This window comes from Lagopus muta, chromosome 8 (genome assembly GCF_023343835.1).
Source record: "Lagopus muta isolate bLagMut1 chromosome 8, bLagMut1 primary, whole genome shotgun sequence".
NCBI lineage: Eukaryota > Metazoa > Chordata > Aves > Galliformes > Phasianidae > Lagopus > Lagopus muta.
This window is the reverse complement of record NC_064440.1, coordinates 10591268-10617484: the sequence shown is the minus strand read 5'-3', so window position 1 is coordinate 10617484 and position 26217 is coordinate 10591268. Positions and strand designations below refer to the sequence as shown.

The window sequence follows — 26217 nt, the reverse complement described above, 5'->3', positions numbered from 1 at the left end:
CCTGTGCGGGCTCCCCGGCTCCCTCCGTCAGGCGCCGCGCGGGGCAGCCCGGAGACGCTCAGGCGGCGCGCGGGGCAGCCCGTCGCGACGGGAGCCGCTCGGAGGCCCCAGAGGCGGGAGCCGACGGCGGGCGCCATGTCAGTGAGCGCCATGTTCGTGGAGCTGCAGGGCGCGCTGACGGCCGACCAGGACATCCGAGAGGTGCGCGCGGGGCCGGGCCGGGGGGCGGCGGGCGGCGGGCGGCGCGCTGAGCCGCGGCGGCGATGTGTGTCCGCAGGAGATCCGGAAGGTCGTGCAGGCGCTGGAGCAGACGGCCCGCGAGATGCTGACGCTGCTGCAGGGGGTGCACCAAGGGAACGGATTCCAAGACAGTGAGTGCGAGGCCGTTCGTGGTAAAGGAAGTAAAGCCGGCCAGCGCAGGAGACGATATGGGGACGAGTAGCCCGGGCTTTGTAGCACCGAGGGGTTTAGCCCTGCGTTCTGTATCAGTATCTGTAATTTGAGCTTTCTTAACCCTAGCAACTCCTCGAAGGTGACAGGTGGCAGTAAAAGTAATGGCAGTTGGTCACTACTGTATTTCCGTGTCGGTTGAGCTGGTGCTGCCGCCAAAAGAAGCTGTGCTGTGTGCTCTGCCCTCTCTTGTGCCGTAACGAGTGCAGCTTGCTGCTCCCTGCTTCAAGATTCGTTATAATGAGTCCTTTATCAGCAGTTGGAGTAGAGAGATGGAACTCGAGGAGAGCAGAGAGCCAATGAAAGCACTTGGCAGATTTAAACCAGGCAAGGCAATCTGTAATGCCAAAGGGAAAGGCGAGGGGTGGCTCGAGTTACCTTCATAGAACTGTGTGATAACTGGAAGTTTGATAGAGGGCAATTTTCTGTACTGTTTGGTGGTACTTAAAACATTATACTGCACAGTGGCTTTCCCCTGTTCTCCAGGGATTTAAAATACCTCTTGGCTAAACCTGTTCCCATGGAGCTGCACGCTGACCTCTTTCATTGTGGGGCTGCAGCTCTTTCGCAGTGACTGATGATAAAACCATTCAGTGCAGTGCTGCTGCTGAGTGTGTCAGGCTGCAGTACTGCACGTACAGGCCTTTAAAAGTACAGCTCTTTACCTCAGATGGGGTCTGTCTGACCTTGCACTTGATGCCCCTTTCAGCCTTTCCCCATCTCTTCTCATCTGTCCCTCATCATTACACGTTTGTAGCCCCGTTACACGCATGGGCACCAGCCTTATTCGCTCCTTGGTTCAGTCTGCAGGTGAATAACACGGTGATCCTGTGTTCATCCCTTCCCTCCTCTCTGTTTGCATCTCCCATTACTTCTTTGTGATTGCATGACCTGGTGTTTCCTTCAACCAATATCCTCTACAAAATGCAGACTTCACCCACAGCTTAAGTTCTATGGCAGAAGTAATTAGTCACCATTAACAGTGTTCCTTAAGTAACACTGGAGTGTCTTGTCTCAAATTCAAAGCTAAGGAGCCGAAACTCTGGGGTATTTGTGACCTACCTGTGCCTGGTGCTGTAGCTATGACTGCTCAGAGCAACCTGAATGTTGGTGAGCTGTCTTGGACAAAAGTGAGCAGTGTCTTCAGAGGAGCATTAGTGCAGTTACAGCTCTTTGTTTTCAAAACCCTGTTTTGTGGAGCACTGAATGTTGCATTGTTTCTTTTTCAGTACCAAAGAAATGTCAGAAGGCTCGGGAACACTTCGGTACAGTAAGGACACAGATGGAATCTCTGAAGACTAAGTTTCCTGCTGATCAGTATTACAGGTGGATCTGAGCATGGGGCGAGTGTATTTGGCACCATTACTTTAGAAGAGTGATTTTAAAGGCTTATGGGCCCAGTGGTTCTGCTTGAGAACTGATGAGCAGTAGACAAGTGTGAGATCTTAGAAAGGAAAACTTAAGAAATTGGTGTTCTGTTGGTGCATCCCTTGTTTGTGAAAGCATCCGCTGCTCCATTAATTTCAGTTAAGCTGTTAGGTTAGGGACGTTTCTGAAAACATAGCTCTAAATCTGAAGTCACCGCCTTTGTTTTATTTGCCGCCAGAAGGGGACAGTGTGTAGCAAGAAGAAATCATAGACCAAGAATGCCAGCTCAGAAGTGCTGCTGGGAGACAGGAGGGAAGGAGGTGATTGTCTGGCGGGTGTGAGAGCCTGAGAAACAGCGAGCTGAGCAGCTGCATGAGGGCTGTGAGCAGTGCTGATGTTCAGCACAGGGGTAGTTCTGGGGGACTGAGGAGTGGATTTCAAGCTCAGTGTAGTTTGGTGAGCAAATAATCTTGCAGAGTGTGATGTGTAACGGTAGAAAGCAGTCTGTACTGCAGACATTTGAAATGCTCGTTCCTCAATAATGGATGTTGCTTATTTTTTATCATGATTTGGTGTTTCCTTCAACAGATTTCATGAGCACTGGAGGTTTGTGCTTCAGCGGTTGGTGTTTCTGGCAGCGTTTGTAGTCTACCTGGAGACAGAAACGTTGGTGACCCGAGAAGCTGTTGCAGAAATACTTGGGAGTAAGTTTGTTGTAACAGAAGAGAGAAAACCTGTGAAGTTTTCAAGTGGTGTAGCTTGGAATTGGAGAACTGAATGTAAACAAGAGTAGTTATGCGTTAGAAAGTTCTTCATTGCAAAGAGCGTGCATGCAGACTAACTCTCTGCCAAAAGAATAACACAGGGGTGACTGCTTGTTTTTCTCACCTTTTGGTTTGGTGTTTAAAAAGAAAAGATTTTTTTATGCTGTGAGAGAACCGTTGCCTCTCAGAGCACAGGATTTGAGGGGGGGAAAAAAAACACCAAAAAAACTGCAGACCTCTCTGCTCTCTGTAAATTCAGTTATTTTGTTAGATTAATTACGACCTATTGCAAGTCTGGTTGAGGATGTAAAAGATGCTGAATCAAAATGCTATGAAGAGGCGGTGATTGCATCATATGCAGGAAGAGGATGCTTTTTATTTTGTAATAATATTTCGTAAATTTGATATTTCAAATTAGCTCCAATAAATAAATGCAATTTCAGCTTGCTGGTTCTGCTCATGTTCAGCATCACCTGATCACCACTCTGCTTTTTTTTTAGTTGAAGCTGATCGGGAGAGGGGCTTCCATCTGGACATTGAAGACTACCTTTCTGGTGTCTTAACTCTGGCCAGTGAGCTGGTAGGGAAGATATCCATGCAAACGTTTGGGTTGAAACTGACACAGAAATAGCTGTTATTCTTTTAACTGTCCCAAGTAGTTTGTGTAATTATGGTTTGTATTTGAAGGAGTCTGACCTTTAACCAACTGCTTGTCTGTGTGTCAGGGTTGTTCCTCACTGATACATTGAGTGTTAAACGAGGCTCTGGATTGAAGATTCACGAGTCTGGTCAACAGATCTGCTGCATTTGCTAAAGGATCTGATGGGAAAGGGGGAGTGGCTGGAGTGTGTTCCTCTGACGTTCTCCCAGCTGATTTGTGCCTCTTCTCCCAGGCCAGGCTGGCAGTGAACAGCGTCACAGCCGGTGACTATTCTCGCCCGCTGCGCATCTCAACCTTTATCAACGAGTTGGATTCGGGCTTCCGTCTCCTCAACCTGAAGAACGACTCCCTGAGGAAGCGTTACGACGGCCTGAAATACGACGTCAAGAAGATTGAGGAAGTGGTTTATGACCTGTCCATCAGAGGACTCAATAAGGAGGCAGCGGGTGGCGCGGGTGGAGAGAAATGAAGGATGCTGATTTTAACAGCATCGTTGATTACCTCAAATGGTTGCCAAGTTTGGAGGCATGCTAGCAAAGCCTTCCTACAGTAGTTTAGAAGAATGCAGCCGATAGCTGCTCTCTATTTTCTTACAAAAGGTGTAGCATGGGTGTTAGATCTCAAAATGTTTTGTAAAATCATGTGTAGGTTAGCGCTGCAGGCCCTCTGTTCCCAGTTAAATTCCTCTGTCAGAACACACGTTGCTGTTCTGTGCACAACAGCAGGTGGTCAGTAACTCCACGAGCCAGAATTCTCACTGGGTCTGTAGTGTTGCTTCAGTGCTGTGGGAGTTGTGTGCTGCAGCTGTTTCTACTCACACCCCTTGAAAGACGTGTGCACAGCATGCAGCTTGGTGCCGATGTTTGTGACATCTTAAAAGCACAGTCTATAAACATCAGTATGGATTTTCTAAGACACTGGGTTGTTTTGCTTTTGTTGTTTGTTGTTTTGTTTTTTTTTAATTTTCACCTACATCAGTTAAGTGGAACAGATTTGCATAATTTTATTTACCAGATCTTTTAGAATGGCTCCAGTTAGCCTATCTCCCCTTGGAATCAGTGCATTACACCTGGGTGCATCTTCCTCATTTTTCCCCTCCAACATGCCTGCTACCAGAGTGTACAAGGCTTTCTCAACTATCTGCTTTTACTGGCTGCTGTCTCATTTACTGACATGAGTAAATGTTGAGTTTGAACACAGTCATTTACATTAGGAACTCTGTAGCTTTTTTATTTTCTTTTGAACTAGCAAAGTTTATGAATAGAGAAGTGTTAACTGACAAAGTGCAGGTAGGATTTGAGTTTTAACAATCTGTATAGGCCATGATTGTTCTGTTTCCTGGGTTTAAAAAGTTCACACAGTAAAATGTGTGCCCCCCAAAAAGGAAACTTAGTGTCAGATACTTTGCATGTGAGATATTTGCAGATACCAACAGCCTTTTCCATCTGTGCAGATGGACAGATCCATACCTCCCTGTGCATTTGTTCTCTTGTCCTCGATGACTTTGAGTCTTTCCACTTTCTTACTTCAGGGGGTGCAGTAGCACAAGAGAGAAGCAGCTTGTTTAGAAGGAGGAATCTTTCCAGAGGATGAGTATGAACAATCAAGCTTACGTGGGTTAGTTAGGGTTTCAATTAGTTGACAAACGTTTCCCATTGTTTCAGTTATGTTTTTATTTTGTTTATTGGAAGGAAATGGTTTCTTGGTTACTTTGGCCAATAAAAACTGTTCTTTGGCCATTTGGTAACTCTGCCTGTTGTCTGATTATCTGATGTTCCTGTCTTTCCTTCCTGGGAGCTTAACTTGACATACTGTAGTTCAAATTCAGCCTTTATCTGTATGTGGGCTCACTTTGGGTGTATGCTGTTAAATGGAGCACAGTCACAAGTGGCAAGCAGAGTGCTAGTCAAGCTGCACACAGATTTGATAGACTTAAAAAAATAACTAATTTTGACTTGTTAAACAAGTTAAAATAGAGAGATATGGAGGAGGCTATTAATGCCATGTCCAAGATGCAGCAAGGTTTATCTTCAGAGTGTCTCATAATATTTAACATTTGTCCTCATCCTGCCACATAACATAGCCAGATAGCAGTGTGCCCCTATCACAGCTGAGGAAAATGAGGGTATAACTTCCTGAGGCCCTTGGCGCTGAGTCCAGCTTTAAAAGCCTGTGTTTGTTCTCGCTTCTTTCTCACTTCAACCCTGTGGAGGTGGGAGGAAGGAAGGAATTAAGCCACTCTACCATCAAAAGCAAAGGCTCATGAAACAACGCCCTTGGGCTCTGAGACTGGGGCCAAGGTTACACAGGAAATGTGTGGGAGCAGAGGAATTAGAGGCTTCCTGAGCATCAGACTGGTGCCGCTCAGGTTGGAGGGTTCTTGGCATGTGGGCTTGGGATGTGAGGCCACCTGGCAGGCTGGGTTTCTTCTTGCAGGACATGTGTTAAGGCTTTGTGCTGGCTTAGTGTCCCAGCAGCTCTGGATGGAACTTGGTCATGGAACAGCTCTGCTTCCTGATGTGGAATCCCATATACTTACACAGTTTCTCAGTAGATGCCAGATCTGCCAGCTTCTGCATCTCCTGTGGCTTTCTGCAGCTGGTGAGACAGCAGTGTTGTGCCACACGTGCAGACATGCAGGAGCTGTGAGAGGGACAACTGGAAGAGCAAGTCTCAGGGCTTCTAAAGTCTGCAAGTCGTGGCATTGTTTTGTTCTGTATGAAGAGCAAGTGCCTGACACTGCAGCGTCACCTCCACCTCGGGCTTAGCAAACCCTTGTTCTTTCCTGTCCCTAGGTTCTGTGGGAGCTTAGCAACTTCGTCTGGAAAAGCGTTACTTGCAAGAGGCAGTCTGCATAGTGCACTTCCCAAACTGGGTCTGGGGAAGGGAAAAAGAAACAGCAAACGTTCTCCCTAAACAGCAGCAGGAAAAGATGGGTACACGCATCTTTCTGCAGCTTCCTCTGGACAGATAGCTTGTAGGATCTCCTGGCCTGGATGGTGAATCTGCATTTAATGCTGGTGCTAAATAAGCTGTACTTATGTCCCACAGCCGGGAGCAGAGGGAAGAAGGGAAGACGGGAAGACTCAGAATGGAGTTGGAGGTCTCTCCTCTCTGACCCTTCCCTTTCCCAGCAGTAATGGAATAGGTGAGTCAGTGAGGAACCATTGAATCACTCATGTTGGAAAAGACCTTAAAGATCATTGAGTCCAACCACAGCCTAACCATACAACCCTAACTCTCACAACCCTCTGCTAAATGATGTTCCTGAGCAGGAACGCCAAGGAGAGGCAGAACTCTGAAGTCTGCAGAAGCTTGATGGCTCATAACAGAACTCTGAACCAACTCCTCCTTGGTACTGAACACACTGCAGCGTGTGCGGGCTGGGAGGGGAGGCAGTGAGTCAGTGCAGGAGCACCAGAGAGTCTGACTCAACAGCCAGCACAGCTGTTCTCTGAACCACTTTGGCCTGAAATGTGTTCCAGCGAGCGTTCTCTTGGATTGTCTTTGTGTTTGCTTACAGTTTTTTTCCTCCATCTTGACGTCATTTCTCTGCTGCTTCTTTGCTTCAGTAAAAAGGGCACTCAAACAGTTGATTAACTGTTATTTGTTAATAGCACTGCCTGTTCAATCCCTGCAGATCAATGAAAGTACTGACCTGAAACCATTCAGGAAATAGGGGTGAGCAGCGCCATAGCACAGGATGCAGCGGAGACTTCAGGGTGGTTGTTTAACCAGCTCTGTCTGCTGGAATTGATAAACTGTAGCCTGAGCCCAGCACCCTCTTTGAGCTGGCAGTCGTTGAAGGGCACATCATCACCTCTAGACTGCCCTTTTCTGGTGCCAGCACACGTCTTTGTGCAATGGACTGGATTAAGGAACCGCTCTAGCTGAAACAATCCTTTTCAGAGGTGCTTGCTCCAAGGCTGGTTCACTGCACAGCGCTGCACACCATGTGCCAGCACACAGAGGGAGGCTCCTTCCTCACCCTGTGGTGCCTGATTTAAGTGTTTGCTGAGCTGTAGTGCTATCTGCTAAGTTGCCTGATTTTCTTGCAGTCATTAACTGCTTCCAGTGGTTAGGAACTGCTGAGGATTTTCTCTATGGGCAAACAACATGCCTTCCTTTACTGCAAAGCAGTGCCTTCAGTGCTGTAGAACCTCACTCCCCTTTTTCAGCCAGTAAAGTCATTACACACCAAGGCAATTAACAAGAGCAGAAAGTAAACATGGATGATTCCTGGCTCTGCTACTGACCTCGGCTGCTCATCAGCAGCCCATCCTCCCTCGTCAAAGGACTGTCTGCTGTCTGCTGTTCGGTCATGTGGTGCAGCTCTGTACAAATGTAGAGGCTGTCCAGAGAGCTGGCTGCCTGTTCAGCTCAAGGGGTGTCACTGTCTGACTCTGAAAGGAACAGTCCTTTACGGCACAGCATCTCCTGTACGCTTGCTGTGGTCCAGGCGTAAATTACTGAAGATACGTATTTCCAGGCAGGTTTTTCTTCCTTTGTTCACTGCCACTTCTGGCTTGCTCCTGGCAGCCATCGCTGGGGCACTGCCCTGCCTGACAGTGGCTGTCCCAAACAAGCCCTTGCTTGAAAGAAGGGGGAGCATGCTCTCGTCTGAACGTTGGTTCAGCTGCACATTCACACTATGGGTATACAAACGTCCAAACTGCTTCTGTTGGGGAAAATGTAAGATCCTCAGCACATGTACTAAGAGGAAGCAAAACTGACATCCCAAAAAGATGCTTTGTCCATAAACCTTGAAAAGGTATCTGTGACATGATGCCACAAGATGTGAATCCTTGTCCCCCTGAGGATGCTGGGGACAGAATGAGGTTCACCAGTTCCTGCAGCCTAAAAGACAGATCTTTCTCTAAAGCAGAAGTCTCTGCTTTCTAAAGCTGTTACTCTTTTCTCCTCATGTTTGTTGTTCTTTTTTCCCCAGGCTTTCCCACCAGCATGCTTACTCCTGAAGTGGATTTTCTCTCCTTCTTTGGGTCCTGATCTCATGGGGATATCTTAATCAAGCACTGTCTTTCTGGGCGCCTTTTGATCTCAAATGATGATACAGACTGACAATTTCTTCCCCCCCCTTTTTTTTCCTGATAAGTTACCAGTAAGATTCATACAAAATTCCTGCTAATGGTTCTTTATGAGTTGTGATGAATTAAGGGAGTAATCTAACTTTCTTCTTTTTTTACCCCTTTATCCCAGAAGGATCTCTCTCCCTTCTGTCCTCCTTACACCAACGAGATCAGTTGGAAGGAGTCTTGAAAAGTAATCTTAGTTTTGTCAGTCATGAATTCTGAGAGGCATAAAAGTATTGTACAGCCTTAAGGAGGCCAGTTTGGAACAAATAATGAGTTCCTTGGCTTGTAGCCTGCTCCCAAGTACCATGTGTTATGACAGCATTTTGTCAGGTTAATGGAAAAACACCGCACGGCTAATCTCTAGGGCTGCCCAGGAAGATGTGTGCATGTGATATTGAAAGACCTGCAGCTTCCCAGGAGAGAGACCATCCAGGTTCAGAAAGGTACTTGAGGATTATGGAAACTTACTGCCTTGTTAATGTGCTGGCACTGCTCACCCTTCCTCTGCAGGCTCATCCCACAGCAAGAGTGTTTGCAGGGCCGAAGAGACCGCTCAGTGCTGTGCTCCCTTCAACACCTGTAATTTAAAAGCAGGCAAGCAGCTGAGCACACACTGGATACGTAAAAGATAACATTCAAAACACAGCTGTCTAGTGGGGCATGTTCCACAATCAGTCTGTCCCTAACCGTAGCAGATGTCCCAGACCCAAGAGCTTGTGCTGTTCCCTTGTTTTAGGACAGGGCTCCAGCACCAAGTACAAGTTCTGTTTGTAACAACACAGGGCAATTATTTATGGGCTTTCTTTGGGGAGTGTGCCTGGTGCAGAGGAAATAGCCAGGCAGGCTGCTGCAAACACTGCCTATTTCCTATCATACTTTGAAGAACCCAGAACCTGAAAAACAGAATGATCATCCAGATGCAACATTGATAGTGAAAGTTAGACCTTTTCCATTTACTTACTGTTCCCTAATCTTTTGGAGCAGCCCAGGGGACCAGTGATAGCTTGATTTAAATATATGACTGCACCAACAGTTCACCTCTGGTTTTGAGTGTGAATTGGAGTGAACTGGAAAAACACTGGAAAGTAATTGGCATCTCAGGACACAGCAGCAGGTCTGTGTGGCTATGAAAGCCACTTGCCATTTGGATAATATATTACGCTTACTGCCCTTATGTCTTCTCTTAACACAACTGCCATGGGAGGTAATGAAGAGAAGGACGCTGCGTTGCTCTGATCGTGGAAGGGAGAATGAAGGCGCAACAAGCTGTTGTTTTTTGCATGGTATGAGAATGAGGCTCAAAGGCGGTTCGACGAGGATCTGTCATGAGAGCATCGCAGAAGTCTTCATCCAGCAGCTGCTCTGCTTCTGTGTCAATTTATTTGAAAAACAAACAACAAATTAAAATAAATGCCTCATGCTATTCACTGGCTGCTCAGTGCATGTTTTGGGGAACAAACAATTTGTTGTCTAACAGCTAGAAATAGCTGGAGGGAATGCCAGCTCACTTGTGCTGCTGCCCTGACAGGCATTTTGCCAGCTATGGCTCACTGCAGCCTGCTGCCACCCTCATCTTGGATACATGTTTGCAGTGTCTCCAGAGGATGCAAATACTCCTATTTTCTCATGGACAAAACAAAGCGCTAAAGAAAAAATGCAGCCAGCAAGCATGTTTCACTGCTGGTGTCTTTTTCAGCACCCAGAGCAGAACAAGGAGCCCCAGCAGCTGCAGAGGAGAGACAAACCTGGATACACTGTGGAGGCCTACTTAAGGGTTGGTTCAGTGGGGACCTTAGAGGGTCAGAGCCTACCCACCCTTGCACAGACAGCCCTGTCTGCCTTTGTCTGTGGGCTAGCTGATGCTGATCTCTGGAGAGATACACAAATATGAAGTATCGTGTTGATGGCGAATAATGCTGACTGGCTTTGTCCTTACCCTGGGGATCTGAATGAACGTTTAAGGACTGTTCTCTGAGATTCACCAACCAAAATTCAAGCTCCTTTAATTTATCCTCTCGGGCTGTAACATGGCCTTTGTCATGTTAGTCACAGCGTGACATTTTGCTGATGGTGTAATCGTAGGGCCACAGTCAGTGGTAATGTCAGGCTGAAAAGGTTAGGGCCTTTTTGCCTTTTACCATTGTTCCTCTTCAAGTAATTTCTCTGCCGAGGAACTGAGAGAGGCTGGACCTTACAGGGGAGCTTCGTGGTCCCAGTTTCAGCTCTCATTTCTCACGTACTGGGGCCTGACCTGCCCAGGCACGTTTTGTGCCAGTTATCGTTTCTTAGGGCAGCAGGGCTGCACTGTTCTCCCAGTTTCATTAGGACTACCTCTGAGCTCTGTTCAGGACACACAGGCAATCGTTCACTCAAATGCCACTCACATCAAATGAAATGTCTACTCCAGAAAACCCAAATACTTCTTTTAAAAAATACCCACCTAAAGTCATTGAAACATAATTAATTATTAAAACCTTTTATGTTTTCTCTACAGGACGATGTAAAGTGTTCCTTTCAGTTAAATTTTGAAATACACTAGATTACATCATTTAAATAATTGCATTTTAAGTTCACTATTAGTGGTAGCAGAGCCATATTTACATACAGTTCTGAAATATTTGAGATGCACTGTAACGTCTCAGTCTCTGAGTCCATTAAATACAGACTTCCACTGGGGGGATACTGCTCTTCCAACGCTCTTTACATGTATTTGGGGTGCACACGGGAGAGAGCAAGAACCCCTTTTATCATCTGACCTTTTTCGTGTGCTGTGTGCATGCAGCTGGATCAGAGTAAATTGACTCCTACTTGACTTGGATTAAATATGAAAGACCTTTTAAAACAAGTACTGTGACTGAAGATACAATTGAAAAATGAAATACAGTCCTCAGGAGTAGCAGTGGAAAATATTTTCTCCGACTTTCCTCCTCTTCTGCATAATACTGCACCGAATGTTGACCCTGACTTTACCTATAATGAAATATAGTCAGTGGTAGAAACCTCTTTCATGTTATCAAGACTGGCTTTCAACAGAATTCATGCAAATGCAAGCATCATACGTCATTCTCCCACAGTGCAATATTAACAAGTTAAACTCATTATTTTCCTCCAGAGGTCTGCTCCTCAGCAGGCCCCTCTGTGTACGTACATCAGCCACAAACAGGCTCTGAGTCCTGAGGCTGGAGACCAGGATCAGGCTGTAACCTTGGCTCCGGCACCGCTCAGTAAGTAGTTCATGCATCAGACTCCTTTCCATGTTGTCCACGAAGCAGAGCAAATTCAAGCCGCCCAGGCTCTCAGGGTCCTCGCACGTGGCTCTGACCAAGCCCAGTTTCCTGACACTGGTCTCAGGGCCTGGTGTGAGGCGTGCTGATCATGATGTTGGGCAGCGCGTTCCGACGCTTCTTCCAGGAGCCCAACTCCCGCGAGTACCGCCGGATCTGCCGGAACCAGTGGTGAGTCCGTGCCCGGTCGCTGTCCCGGAACACAAACGCCTCCCTCCTGATTTCAATGAGTTCAAAAGTGTCGTCACAGTCAGGATCAGTGGAGACAATGCAATTACTCAGCCTCAAGGGCTCCCTGAGCAAATGGAACTTCCCATTATTTTTGTCCCTGATGAGTACCAGCACGGCATCCTTCACAGGCCCGGGCTCCGCTGACTCCAGGCTGGACTCAGACACACGTTTCATATTCACCAGGAGGAGGACCTGCATGTTCTGAAACTTCAAGGTCTTGCTGCCTTTCTTTACCCACTGGCCGTCAGGGGGCTGGGCCAGCTGCAGAGACCCCTCCATGACAAATCGTGTTTCCTCCCGCAGCCATCCCACAGTTTTGAGGGCAGTTTCCCTCATTTCAATGTTGATGACTTCCCTCTTCTTCTTGCTGTCTTGGCGAAAGGAGCGGAGGGTCCACGTGTTTCCTTCCTGCTTGGTTTTCATGTTGATGTGCTCCAGGTGGGACTCGATGCGGCTCTTGGCCTCCCGCAGGCTGCCGTGATCTGGGTGGTACTCAGTGGTGGCCTTGATGATTCTGCTGAGCAGCAGTGGGTACTTTGTGACCCTTTGCAAGGGGGCCATCAGAAAGGACCTCAAGTTCATCCGCCGCAGTGCTGTGTTGTCATTCTGGGACACGTTGAGGAATATTCTGCAGGGATTTAAGAAGAAGGAATGAAATGGTGGCTGTTTTGTCAGCAGATGCTGCAATCCGAAATGCAAAGGAGCAGCGAGATGCTGACAGCTGCTGAGTGCTGCTCTGGTTTTAGCAGCCTTGTGAGTTCTGTCTTTTCAAAAATTAAAAATGTCTGCAGCCACGCTCAGCTGCAGAACTACGACAAGGGGCCTGGTATGCTAGAATGTAATATCTTAGCAGTCATCTGTTAATCACTGTAAAACAGTGAGGGTGTGATCTTTCTCTGGGACACACTGACATTGGCCCAAGGCAGATACATCAGCTTATATCAGGTTACATAAATTTGTAGGTTCTTTCATCATTCGATTGCAAAGCTCTCTAAATAAGAATCTGGTACTGTCATCATTTTATAGCTGTTGCAGTGGACACAGAGAAATGACTCACCCCACAGGCTGGGGCTAGAAATGGGAAACATTCAAGTCATGCATACTTCACTCAGTGATTTTTCCCAGTGGAAATCCAAACCACTGGTGCTCTGGTGCAGGGACTGAGAATGTTCTTAGCTGGGTGTTGGTTAGCAAAAGCTAAGCTCTGTGGTCAGTGGGCAAACACTGGTACCACAAAATACCATACACAGATGGACACCAACAGGCTGCTTCACTGTGCCTACTGAGGACTGAACATATTCTGAAGCATAAAGTAAGCTCCTCACCCCAAGACATTGCAGTTTATCCCAAATGAACATTAGCATCAAAACTCTGATGTAGTTGAGCTGACAAAGGCTTTGCCCTCAGCCTGGTGCCCTCTTCTCACCTGAGCAACTCTTTCTCCTTTTCCAGAGCATTGAGCATGTTCACAGAGGAGGACTGCTGAAGACAGTAGGTCTGAAAGGCTGGCAACATGTTGACGAACTCTAGAAATATTTCGCCGATGCACACGGTCATCAGGTCATCGTCCCCCTGCAAGCATGCAATACAGCCCCTGCTGGGTTAGCTCAGGAGAAGCACAAGCACAGAGCCTGCATTCAGTCCTATCACTACAAACCTGCTGTAGGATCTGGTGAGCAAACAACTGGGCTCACCCTGTTGGAGGAAAGGCAGTCCCTGCATGTCGGAGAGCAAGTGGCACATGGGGAGGTGAAGGGAAGCTGCTCTAACTGCTTGCTCTTCTACATGTAAAGAAATGTCTTCTCTGCCTCTGTGGGCTCAGCCAGCTCAACAGACCAGGGCCTAAAGGCCAGAGTCAGCCTTCTAGTCAGGAGGGCTTTAAGGGGCCTTCTTGCTGGCAGGTCTGCCATAAGACTAATGCAGCAGTGCATAAATTAACGGAGAAAGTTTAGGCTCAAATGGGCAGGGAGGCATGTAACTCAGGGAACAGACATGGCCGTTAGCAACTTCCGCATTTGTTCTGAGCAGCTGGGCTGGCTGGGAAGCAGGATCTCCATCAGTTGCACTCCTACTGGCTACTTTGATGCTTAATTGAAAAATAAATTTCATAGTAAATTGCTCTTTGATTTCCAGACTAATCAGAAATATAAGCATCTTGTGCCACATGCTTTTATCTTTGTCTAGGTGCATGCCGATACGCTCTGCAATTACTACTCATTTCAGCAGCAAGAGAGGGAGCAATTCTCTGCTGGCAGCTTTTTGATGCAGTACTGAGCTCTGACTGCAAAGGGCAACATGGAGGAGAAACAGGGAAATCCACAGCTCTGTAGAAGCCATTGTCTCAAGAAATTATGCACAGAGGACAACCGCAGTGCATATCTGACTTCAGTGTGCCAGGTGCGTGAGAGAGGCTGTCAGTTTCTGAGACACGTCGCTCAGTTTGATGTTTCAGAGAGGGAGAAGAAGGATGTGTTTCCTAGAGAACAAATGTCCTGGTGAAACTGACAAAGCAATGAGTGGGGCTTGGTTCCTCAAAGAAAGGATGGTGTGAAGCTGTTTATTTGTCCTCTACAGCATCTGCTGTTCTAGAAACTTATTTATATTTCTCTGCCCTCTACCCACTACACTGATGGGATAGGAGAATTCTTTGTGCAAGGCAGAGTGAATCAGTAGAAGCAACTGGTATGCAAAGCTGTAAGCAGGTACAAGTTGTTATCAGAGCAGGGAGCAGCCTGTGCTGTCTGGCCCTGCAACCAGCCTAGAGGCAAGCTGCAATAAACTGCAACCTCACACCAGCTCAGGATTGGGTGAGCATGTGGCCTGCAAGCTCGGTCCTCTTATGCTGGCCAGACCAAACTGAGCTCTGTGACCCTGTGGTCACACTCTTAAAAGTGTTCAAGCTATCTGGCTTAAAGCTAACTATAGTAAAGGGGCAATTAGGTCCTTAATGGGATAAATGGCTGATGAGCTGCTGGGCAGCCCGGTCTGGTGGTTGGCAACCCTGCACATAGCAGGGGGTTGAAACTCGATGATCATTGTGGTCCTTTTCAACCCAGGCCATTCTATGATTCTATGATTACCATAGCAGTGAGGCCAGCAGCTGTGATTTGGCACAGATCTACTGCAATCACTGGTTTACAATAATTGAGGGAGCAACGGACTAGGGAGATGACCAGAACCCATGATCCTACCTCCCAATCCCCCTACTCCAGCTGTGCTGCCTCACTAACACAAAACCTATTCCTATCTGCCCAGTTCAGCACACAGGCATCATACCTGATCAAAGGCCTGATCGATCTCTTCCTGAAGTATTTCCAGGAAGCTTTCATTGAGATCAATGAGCTCCTGAATATTGCTGAAGATGCCAAGGAGCTGCTCCTGACTCAGCAGCCCAGCTGCCTGCATGGGGAGATAGAACTCCTCTTTGATGATGCGCAGGTCCTCCCCATAGCTGGCCTCCGTGTTGACGAACTCCAGCACGGATTCCTTGCGCTCCGTCCTGCGCTTGCGGCACTTCTCACAGAGGTCAGCCCGCCTCTGATTGCAGTTCTGCATATCTGTCTCTACTGGGAGGTCCCTTTCTCCACAGTCGGTACAGGGCCGGTGGGCTTCCCAGGCCTGCAGGGAGCTCAGTGTTTCGGATGCCCTGTTCCTCCACTTCCTGGCTGACATCTGGCTAATGCCACTGTCTGCCCTCTCCACCTCTGCAGACTTGGTCCGGGTGGCCTCAGTGGGATCCAGGTCATCACGGACATCGTTCACACCCACGATGCCACTGTCGGTGCTCAGGCTGCTGATGTTGCTCCAGTGATGTCTGGAACGGAAGGAGCCACGTGGGGCACGGCGAGTCTCGTCAAAGCTGCTGCCATGACCAAGGTTGGCTTTTGCTACCACTGGACCTGAGAACAGACACAAATCATTACAGGCACTGTCAGCTGAACAGAGCTCACCTGGGGAACTCAAATTGGCACAGCCACCCCGGTGGGGAGATCTGATGAAAGCAGGGCTGTTGGCTGTCTACACTCCTGTTGTGCTGCTGGAAAGTTAGGGAGTGGGGATCAGAAGTAATTGGCTCCCAGGTGAAGCCTGTCTTCCCTGCACTGCCTCTACCTGTGAACTTGTTTGGCCTCTCTCTCCCGTGCCATCTGCCAGACAGGGACAGAGACACAGCAGGATAGATCCTGATTTCTTGCATATCAAGGTTAAATCTGGAATGCTTCCCTCCCCCAGGTCAGTAGAGTTACACCGTATTTACACTAGAATAGCAGGTCTGAGCATCTGGCCCACCACAGAGTGCAGACTGTGCGTACCGTAGTCTCGCTCCTGCCGGCGTTTCTGTGCATGCTGCCGTGCTGCCGCTGCAATCTTCAGCTCCAGCTGCTTCCTCTTCACTGAGTCTGTTGGCATGGGGTCACTGAAATGTGGCCGCAGCCGGCACTCCCTCTGGGCCTTGGCACCATCCGTGCTCTCATGGACGATGTCAGAGCTGGATCGGCGGCAGCTGGGACTGGAGGTCTGCAAGAAAGGCAAGCGGGGTTGGAGCAAGGCAGCGGTCAAAGCAATGCCTGGTTTGCAGCCACTGGATTTCAGATGCCAAAGGAGGAAAAAGGCAATTCATTAGCAGTGTGGTTTGAAATGCAGCTCTTCAACACAATCAGTTTGGGATGTTCTATGATTGTATAATCACAAAACCCAGGTCCCTCTGTCTTGCTTGGTTCCAACAGCAAGAACTCCTCTCCCCTGTGGCTCTGTAGCTGTCAGTACAGTGGCTCAGTGGTGGCTGGGCCACAGCTGTCGAATAAGCATGGAGAAGTGAACAACATAGCCCTGGCTAAGGCTCTAAAAGTGGCAACTGCACCAGTCCTCCAGGGATCTAACTTTGCTTCCCTCTGATCCATGAATATTTCAGAGCTGCTGGCCCAGGCCTTTAAGCCTCACCTACATTAATGGATTGACAAATGGGGACAAGAGAAGGACCTGGCTGATCTCCCGGGCAGTGCAGCAATGAAGGGGTGGCGGCATGTTGAAAGCCACAGGGGGATTATTGCTGAGCTCCCTTCAGAGGCAGATAGACAAGGGCATACAGCTGGCTCCCATTTCCTTAAGTGTAATAAAATAGGCACTAGAAGTCCTTCTGATAAATCGATCATGGGAGTTGATGTGATCTCAGATGCCAAGCTGCCCAGCTTCTGCAACAAAGAGATCTTTCAGCACTTCTGACAAGAAAAAGTCCAAAACAAACATACAAAATGAGAGGTGAATTCCTCTGCCTTACATTCCCTGCAGGTTGAGTATCACTCGATTTCTCATTGCTTGTCTTATCCTCCCAGCTCTCTGTTGCCATGGACATTGCTGTGGCTTGCAGGCTGTCCTCTGGAGGTGGGCGATCGTCTTCCTTCAGATCACACTGTCCCTCAGAGGGGGATTTGGCAGCAGTCTCAGCATTGCAGCTGCAGGGAAAGAAGCAAATTCTGATGAATATCACATCTGCAACTTACCTGCCATTCCTGACCCAGATGAGACTGAGCAGAAAGCCACAGTCTGATCAGCCCAACCACAACAGTTCATGGAAAGTTCAGGCAGGAATCTAGTCTTGATGGCATAGATTTCTGCGTCTGTGTTTCAGGGGCTCTAAATACAGCTCTGTTATAGCAGTGCAAATGGGTAATTGCACTCATACCAGCATCAGCCTGGGATATCAAGTCTCAGGTGTTCACAGCACTATTTTGTGTTCATAAAGCATGAGGTTTACCCACTAGGACCAGAAAAACCTCCTTCTAAGTAGGCTATATCCATTTTTCCAGCTATTTAAAAAGATGCTGTCAACAGAGAAGCTGCATTGCTCACGTGGAAGAAAATCAACTGCAAGAAGTCGCAATACTTTGAAGAGATGAAAGGATTAAAGGAGCTCTCCCTCTGTTCTTCATCTCATATGATCCCAAACTCACAGAAACCACTGGAAAGATTCCCTCTGCTTTCAGGAAGCTCGTGATCAGCACCTTCGGTGCATGAAGAGCCCTGAAACAACCGGCAGCCTGCGAGTCTCACTTGGCAATTCTGGGGCGCTCTTAGTCACAGCTGTCTGCTGGTAACAAGGGCCTGGCCTGGCTGATACAGGCAGCCTGTTCCAACCCCACGCTCCTCTCCCTGTAGATAACACCCCTCCATACAGACATAGCCTGGTGCAAAACCACTGACTTGACACAGTAGTTGACAGGCTGCAGTTTGTGACACAACCTGTAACCTTTTTTTTTTAACAGGCTCTAAGACACTTTTCTTGCATGCATAATGAAGCCTGCTTGGAATAATTTTTTTTTTTTTTCATTTTGGGGTTACTTAGGGCTTGGATTCTGTTAAGAAGGGTTGTCAGGACAGAATATGGATGTTTGTGCATAGTGGAAGCCAGTGTCTGGAAATATTTAAGGTTATGAACATACTTTATGCTTAACAAACACCTTCTATGATAAAATCTGCTTCTTTTTAAATGCTTCACTTGTGAACTGATGCTGGTAGGTCATACTGCTAATGCACAATTCCAACACTGCCAGCTACAAGCAAATACATGAGACAGATGGGCATTTTCTTTATGATGAATGACAGTTGGCTCTGACAACAAACCATCAGCCAATACTGAAATCACTGAAGAGGGAACAAATCTCCCAGAACACAAACTGGCTCTTGTTGTCAGGCCAAAAAAGTTGGCCTGCAACTTTGCAGCTGATGCTTGTTCATCTTCCTCCATCAGTGCTTCCAGCTCCCAGCTGACACCACCAGATTTACCAAATTAAAAAGAGTTGAACTGTGGGTGTGCAGCAGTGGCACAGTGTAACAGCAGACTCCTGGCTTTTGCTTTTGCTGTGCTAATGCCCTGCTCTGTGGATTTGGAAGTGCCATTTCAGCCCTCCTGGCCTGTAGGAAGGAAAGGCCAAAACCCACACTGCCCTGGAGCAGTCTGTGTATCCGTGTTAGAACACTACAGGCACACAGTAGTGCTGTGGTCCCCTGGTACTGGCCTGGTCCTGACTCTTTCCTCTCTCCTGTCCCCAGCCATGTGGCAGTATCACTCCTTCAGCACTGTATGTGGCCATGATCTGGATTCTAGGATAATTCTTTGAAACCACCTGCGTTTGAAATATATCCTACCTCATATTCCCATCCAGAACATCTCGATGATATTTCACTGATTTGGGTAAAATACCAAGAGCTGAGCAGGGCACACCTGAAGGAGGGATGTCAGAGGTTGGGGGCATAAGAAACTCTTGATGAGGATCTGCCACAGCCAAAAAACAAGTTTCCAAAACTTGTTCCTGCTCAGAATAGCTATATATACAAAAGGAAAAGAGTAGGCTGAGGCACGCAGAGGCAACGGGGTGTATCCAAGCTTAGTAGCAAAACTGGAATATTATCTTCTCTTGATCATGACACCTTCAACCATATACACTGCGCTCTCAGGAAGAAGAGCTTTCCTTGGTAATTTTTACAGCAGTTTGCTGAGCTGCAGCCCAAGCTAGATGTTGCTTCTTTCCTATCCCTGCTCTCAGCCTTCCCGTCCCTTCCCTGTATGTTTCCTCCTGCAGCTGTACCTCCCCAGCTGGACCATCACTGCTGCCAGCTTTCCTCTTTACAGACTAAAATAATCTCTGCTGATTCACGCTGTAAGACTGAGCTGAGCATGCTGCTTTTTCACACCACTCACATCACCTAGACAGTGGTGTAAACTGAGTTTAGAGAATCCTTTCTTTTACACCTCTGGGATTATTCATCTTCTCATTTTTTCCTCCTTTCAGGATGTTCTCCCAACACCTTACCATGCTCCCTGTGTACTGTTCCTTCCTTGTGCTCTGCCCTCATAAGAGAGGAAGGGAGCTCAGCCAGGTGCAGCTAAACCAATGGCTGTAAGCACAATGGAGTGGCTCATGAGGATCTAGCTGCCAGGGCTCTGAAATTGGCATTCTGAAACTTTTTTGCCTCCTGTCCCTTGCGATAGCATAAGAATAGTTGTATACACGTTGTACTGAACCCTCTGGGCTCTCTGGCATGTTTCCTTTTTGCACATCCTTATTCCAAGGTTCAGAAAGTGGACAATCTATAGAAATGCCTACAGAATTTCTGCCTAGATCTCAACACCTCCTCCCATCTAGGACTACAACCTAAGTCAAAGGCATCCAGTGACCCAGGAAAGGATGAAAGCTGCTACAATTCCTAAGTTGAAAATCAAACATTCTCTGCTAAAACATTCAGCCAATTAAATGAGTCTTTAACAAAAATGTATAAATTAACAGGAACTTACTTACCAGACACTTACCAGACAAAGCTGATCTGTAAAACTGTAGCACTTACACAAAACCATCAGAAAGAGAAAAGAATTTCAGCTGTCTTATTCTGTAACATTCCATCACAACATCTCTATCAAAGGCTTGCTGAGCCCTATATCTGAAAATGGGACCAAATCCCCAGCTTTCAGCATCTTTCATGTAAGACTTAGGAAAAAATGTAGCCCAATCATCACAATACAGGACGCAAAGGACAAGAAGTTTCCTACCTCTGCAGTGAGAATCAGCTTAGGTTATAAACAAATATTCAGCTCTTTAAGTCTCAGGTGAAAATGATGGAAAATGGAGACTTTTCCAGCCAAAGGAAACTAGTGTTTCCCACTAAACACTACCTTGGCAATGCCAACAGATGAGTTCCCTCCTGCTATCCTGAACAAATAACAGCCTTTACCACTAACTGTTGTTACTATCTAAAATGAACAGGCCAGAGTTGTTCACTGACATGAAACAATCTTTCTAATACTGCCATTCACATTTTCAGATGAATTCCCATTCTGGTGATTACAAAATCATATCATGTATTTTAACAAACCCAACTAGGGAGACCGAATACATTCACAGAGACAAAGGCTACCAGGATATTAAAAGCACAGAAACTGCACTGAAATCATAAGAGCCCTGAGCAGAAAGTATTTGGAAGCAGAGAGGCCACGTGCACTACCCAGTTCCTGTATACCTTGCTATGCATGCACCTGAGGCTCTGGATACTTAGTCAACCTTTGATCTGCCCAGACAGCTGTTCTTATGCTGTTACTCATAGCTTGTGCCATTCTGTGTATTTCATTTCACATCGAAGATAAAAATAGCCTACTCAATGAAAATGCTTGCACACCACAGCTTTTTTTGGTCTATTTCCTCATCAGGCTTTCATACTCCAGCACAAAGGCTAAGCTGGACAGCTGAAGGAAGCTTTGGATTACAGAGCTGTCAAAGTATCTCTGCTCATCACTCTGGTTCTGTTCACAGGAGCAGCTACAGCTCCATAGAGGCTATTTCAGATGACTCTCATTCCTGTGCAGAAGTCACCATCATCTCTAATACTGAAGAGTCCAGTCTCAGAGCTCTAGCGTTCCACAGATACGAAGCCAGTGTTCAAGGCTGATGCCCAGGCATTTCAACACTGCGTCTGCAGATGCTGGAAGCAGCCATGAAGCCAGTCAAATATAATTCTTGGCAAAGCCAGTCCAGAAGGCAGACTTATGAAACAAGCCACTCCACCAGCACTCCTTCTCTTCCCACCAGCCTGCGCTCACAGTGACAATGCCTGGTGTTCCTAACTTCCAGAACTTTGCTGATTCCTGCTGTGCCACTTGCCTGCACAGGAAAGTTTCCATTTCTCTGGGAGAAGGAAGGTAGCAGGATTGCAGCATCCAAAACCAGGACAGAGAAAGCAGATTCTTGGGAGCATCTTACCCAGAGAGAGGAATAAAGCAACTGAGAAGGAGGAAGGTTTTACACAATTATTTTGCTCACAGTGCTGGTGTTGGCAGAGGGACAGTAGGTACTTTCACTTGCTGGCTCTGCTGATCTCTGGAGGGTTGTAAAAGACTCACAGAAGTCATCCTACTCTCAGTTGTTTGCCAGTTCACTACACAAAGACAGTAAGTGAAAGCCCTTTTTGTTGCACATCACACTACCTGAATTAATGTTCTGTAATGACAGGACAGACTTTACATCTTTTTTTTCCAAAGGGATTGTGTGAATGTTTTTTCTCTCTCTGTTGTTTTATACTTTTAACAAATATTTCAGGGAAGAAAAAAAAAAAAAAAAAGCCTGTCAATGATTTACTACAGAAATAAAATGAGTGGGAAATTGAGCACCAAAACTACTAATAACTGCCTGGACAGGATTAAGGGACTAAGGTGCACAAAATGAATTCTTTTTTATTCTTACCCCCGAACAAAGATGGATTTTAAGCTCAGTGGCTTAAAGATGCATCAACACACTGCAGAGACCTCAAGACAAAAGTCTTTGTCAACAGCATATTTATGCTACAGGAGTTAAATGCACATATCAGGAGAGAGACCAGATAGCTAACAAAGGAACTACTTTCAGGTGACACCACAGAGCATGTTACCTTTTCTTAATAAGTTCCAGGGCTGAACCTATGAATTCATCCTTCATTTTTTGTAGCTTAGCTCCATAGCTTGACAAGTCTGTGCCTTCTAACAGCAGCGATGGACAGCAAGAGGACTGGGCTTCAGAAGCCAGTGACTGCCCTGCAAGGTGGAGGACATCATTTAATTGTCTCGTCTCTCCTTTCTGCTGCTCACCACTGAAGATCTCCTGCCCAGCTCTGCGTATTGCTACAGCCTGCAAAGGTGATCGTGGAATAGGGCTAGAGCAAATGGGGACTGGGGATATATCCAGGCTGGAGATCTGGACAGTTCTGTCCTTAACTTCAGAGCTGCTTAGCCTGAAACCATCCCACGTGACTGGATATTGCGAAAACCCAGCAGAGGTGTGGTTTTCTTGGAACACATCGTCATCATCCTCTGCTGTGATGGCAGCTTCATTCACAGCTTTGGTTCCCAAACCTTCTGGACAGATGTTCCTATTGCTCTTCTCATCCAAGAGCTGGTTTGTAAGCAGCCCCTCACTCAAGCACTTTGCTGTCTCACTGCTGCCAGCAGATGAATTTGCCTCCTTACTTATCATTTGCTTGAATTCCTCAAAGGTGGGTATGTACAGCCTCCCTTTGCAGCGGTTTTTCCTGCTCTGCCCCAGTGTTTCTTTGACATCTATTTCCCCACTGAGTCGTTCCAGGGATTCTGCTGTTCTGGATTTCTCCATCTCATGGCTTTCCTCAGCATGCTGGAAGGGCAAGCTAGGGGAGCTATTCTGCCTGTGGAGCCGAAGCCTCCTCTGAGCCTCCTGTTTGATGTCTTCTGGACTGATGATCCTGTGTGCGACACAGAGTCTCTGTCTCCCTGTGAGGCCACGTCTTAGGGCAGCATGTTCCACCAAAACTGTGCAGCAGCTGACAGCACAACCGTTCTTGTACTGCTGGCACATCTGGCATTCAGAAAACTCCTGTGCTGCCAGGTCAGTCAGGACTGCCTGTGGACGCACTGGCTTGCTGGGCTCTGCCACTTTACTGCTGTGCAGCCTCAGCTTCTCCTTCAGCTCTTTTTTGGCATCCTCGCGTAGGGCTCTGTCCTCTGCAGAAGGGAAGAGCCACTGAGGCACTTTGACATAGGGAGGGAGGAGCACATTCTGTGCTGACTGTGATGTCTGTTTAGGACGGATAGAAAGATTTCTCAAGGAGTCCAACGTGCTCCGTACGGGGGCCACATCCACACAGCCTTCTGACCACTGACGGGTGCCTCTATAGCGAAAGATGATCTCGTTATCCAGGCTCCGGCAGTGAGAATACAGCCCAGACTCAGCTACTGTTGCCCAGTGAAGGTTCTCCACGCTCCGATACATCCGCTTCTCCACAGGATTGGCCAAAAGCGCCTTGCCTGTGTGGCGAGAGTGTAGAGTGTGGAAGTCCCCAGAAAAAATGTGAGTGTCTAAGTTCTTTAGTGGATGCATGCTGCTAACTGAAAACTCCTTTAAGCCATGTTGCGCACAGAGCTGATTATTTTGGCAGCTCAAGATCACCCGGCAGTGTTCCTGTCTCTCATCAACATTGATGTATGTCATAGCAAATGCACATGGAGGCTCTAATACAGTGGCTTCTAAGGGGAGAGGAGGGAGCTGTGTTGTCTCTTAGATGGCAGTCAATGTCCACAGACAGCAAAGTGTGCTGCTGGGTACTCACATAAGTGGACTCTCACATGGGTTGAGTTGCCATGCGCAGAAGACCTGTGAATGGAAGGAAAGATGAGTTACTGAAGCAGCCTGGTGATGGCTCGCAGGATGCAATAGCAGGCCTGCTTCTAGGGAATGCAGAAGCTGAACGCCAACAGCTTGGGTTGAAATAGCAGCATAACTAGGTGATGAACTGCAGGGCTTGGGGCAGGGAATTTTTTTCACCTCTAGCCAAGCCAGCAGAGACCTTACACTACCTGTTTTAATTTTGGAGAAGTTTATGCTACCCTCAGCAGCTCCCTCACAAAAACACAACTCATCTCTAGTGAGGAATACTTAGAAGTGCTTGTTGCAGTCCTAGCTTACTCGCACAGTAGCGCTAAGGAGGTGGAAGATTTACAAGGGAGCACAAGTTCATTTTCTCAAATGGGTTGCAGACAAAAATGTGAGAGCTGAGCAAGAGGGAAGGGGTGGGAAAGGATGGCATAATGGTGTGGTTTGTAGGAAGGCCCAGGCAGCAAGGTGGAAGAAGAAGGCTCAGTGGTGGTGACTTGATTTACCCTTCACAGGTTAATGACTGTTAAGCAAGTCTTTCCAAAGCCTTTCTAGTGCAGAGATAGAGGTGCCTCACAAATGTACCCTCTGGAACACTCAACAGCAGGCCTGAACGATCATCCCAAGTTACAGCTCAAAAAGAGAAATTGTGGTTTTCAAGATTGTTCCTATGTCCTGTGTTCAGCATCGTAGGCTCGGGGAACATAACTGATTAAATCACATGAGCAATACAAAAAAATGAAAACTTAAAATTTCAGTTACAGGCAGCAGGATGTAGCCTGAGATCTAAGTCATCCTTGGAAATGGAAGGAGTGATCTAAATCAGACCCACCCGTTCCCTCCATTGGCAACCGGAGGCAGAGGGAATGAGAGGGTAAGGGCAACTAATGGAGAAACATCTAATTTCTCTTAAGGATTTGGATTTCATGGACTTGACAGCAGTCACATAAGACATCAGTGTCTGGTTGAGACCCACCCGTTCCCTCCATTGGCAACCAGAGGCAGAGGGAATGAGAGGGTAAGGGTCATACATAAAGAAAAATAAGATTAAGCAGGGGATATGAGCTTAGCTTGAGATTCATAAGGGCATCATAGAGCTGGGATGGTGGGGCAATAGTCTCTAGTAACAAGCTAAGCAAGAAGCTACCAGCTAGAATACCCAGAAAGAGGCCTTCTGCTAAAGCAAGATAGGATCATATAAGCTACATCCCAGGCTGCTTGCCTGTCATGAGGCTGGATTCTCTGCACACTGCCAACTACTAGAGCAGCACAGACACCTTGACCAGATGGGGAAAGTACAGACTCATTACTCCCTGAAGACTAAATCACCTGAGGCAGTTTATTGCCTGGAAGTCAATCTTACTAACCCTAGCAACTTAATTCATGTCTTGATTGAGAGTGGTTCAAACTGACATACTTTCCCCTTGTTTATAAAACTATCTCTAACATCATCCCAGAGAAGGAAGACAAAGTTGCTCCCGTGGATCACTGTGAAATGAAGAATATTATTACAGTCCTTCATAACTACTAAAAATAAAAATTAAAACTAGCTCTTAAGGTGTGGCTGTTCCCCAAGATGTCAAAGGCACTTCTCACCCAGTCTTCTCATGGTGGGGCTGGAGTTCCCCCTTCTTCACGGCTCTGGAGGAGCCCACAGGTGACAGCAGAGAAACGTGATCAGGACTTTCTGTGATCATAGGTTATAACATGATCTGTTAAGAAAGAGAGAATGAGATGACATGAGAGCCAGTCGCTGTGTAGGGGCTCCTGTGAGATGGTGTTAAGTGCTTTCTGCACTCTGCTTTCAGATTGAGTCGAAAGAGAAAACAATCCTTGCTGCAGTGAGAGCTGAAAATAAAGCAGTCTTTGCCCATGGAAGTGAGCTCCATACAGTTAAGGCTGAAGAGAAACTACAGCCTACATGAGACGGCTACCCAGGCTGCACACACCCTGTGCAAAGTGAGTCAGTGAAGAAAAAAGACAAGAGGGAAAGCAGTCAGGAGAAGAAAGAAGAAGCAAGGCAGGCAGCTCTGGACAACTGCTGAGGTGGTGGCACAGACCACACAGGGGTGCCTGTGTCCTGTGAGCTGGCCTCTGTGTGACAGAGCGGTGACAGGAGAGGGCACCCCTTCACCCTGAAGGACAGCAGAGCCCAGTTTCATCAGGGTGCCTGCTGCTGCTTCATCAGGGCTGGATTTTCCAGACGGAGATGTGTGCGGGGTG

General features: G+C 47.3%; 2 protein-coding genes across 5 annotated transcripts in view; one reads left to right on the top strand and one right to left on the bottom strand.

Moving 5' to 3' along the window:
• Window positions 1-68: 68 nt before the first annotated feature.
• Window positions 69-4990, top strand: TSN (translin). The gene is made up of 6 exons (XM_048952754.1): window positions 69-201; window positions 278-371; window positions 1680-1776; window positions 2407-2522; window positions 3083-3162; window positions 3476-4990. The coding sequence occupies exons 1-6, from the start codon at window positions 136-138 to the stop codon at window positions 3710-3712; spliced, it is 690 nt and encodes a 229-aa protein (XP_048808711.1). The 5' UTR covers window positions 69-135; the 3' UTR covers window positions 3713-4990.
• A 5795-nt stretch (window positions 4991-10785) lies between these two features.
• LOC125696708 (kalirin-like) overlaps window positions 10786-26217 on the bottom strand; it is a 38634-nt gene continuing 23202 nt past the window's right edge. For 2 of the 4 annotated variants that reach the window (XM_048952749.1, XM_048952748.1), the window contains exons 2-8: window positions 25591-25706; window positions 22262-23994; window positions 17127-17301; window positions 16162-16366; window positions 15128-15750; window positions 13278-13423; window positions 10786-12479 (exon numbers count right to left, since the gene is read on the bottom strand). In XM_048952749.1, the coding sequence (XP_048808706.1) occupies window positions 11684-12479; window positions 13278-13423; window positions 15128-15750; window positions 16162-16366; window positions 17127-17301; window positions 22262-23832 (3516 nt within the window). In that variant the 5' untranslated portion in view covers window positions 23833-23994; window positions 25591-25706 and the 3' untranslated portion in view covers window positions 10786-11683. The remainder of the gene's footprint in view (window positions 12480-13277; window positions 13424-15127; window positions 15751-16161; window positions 16367-17126; window positions 17302-22261; window positions 23995-25590; window positions 25707-26217) is intronic. The other 2 variants (XM_048952750.1, XM_048952751.1) reach the window with 2 other exon arrangements.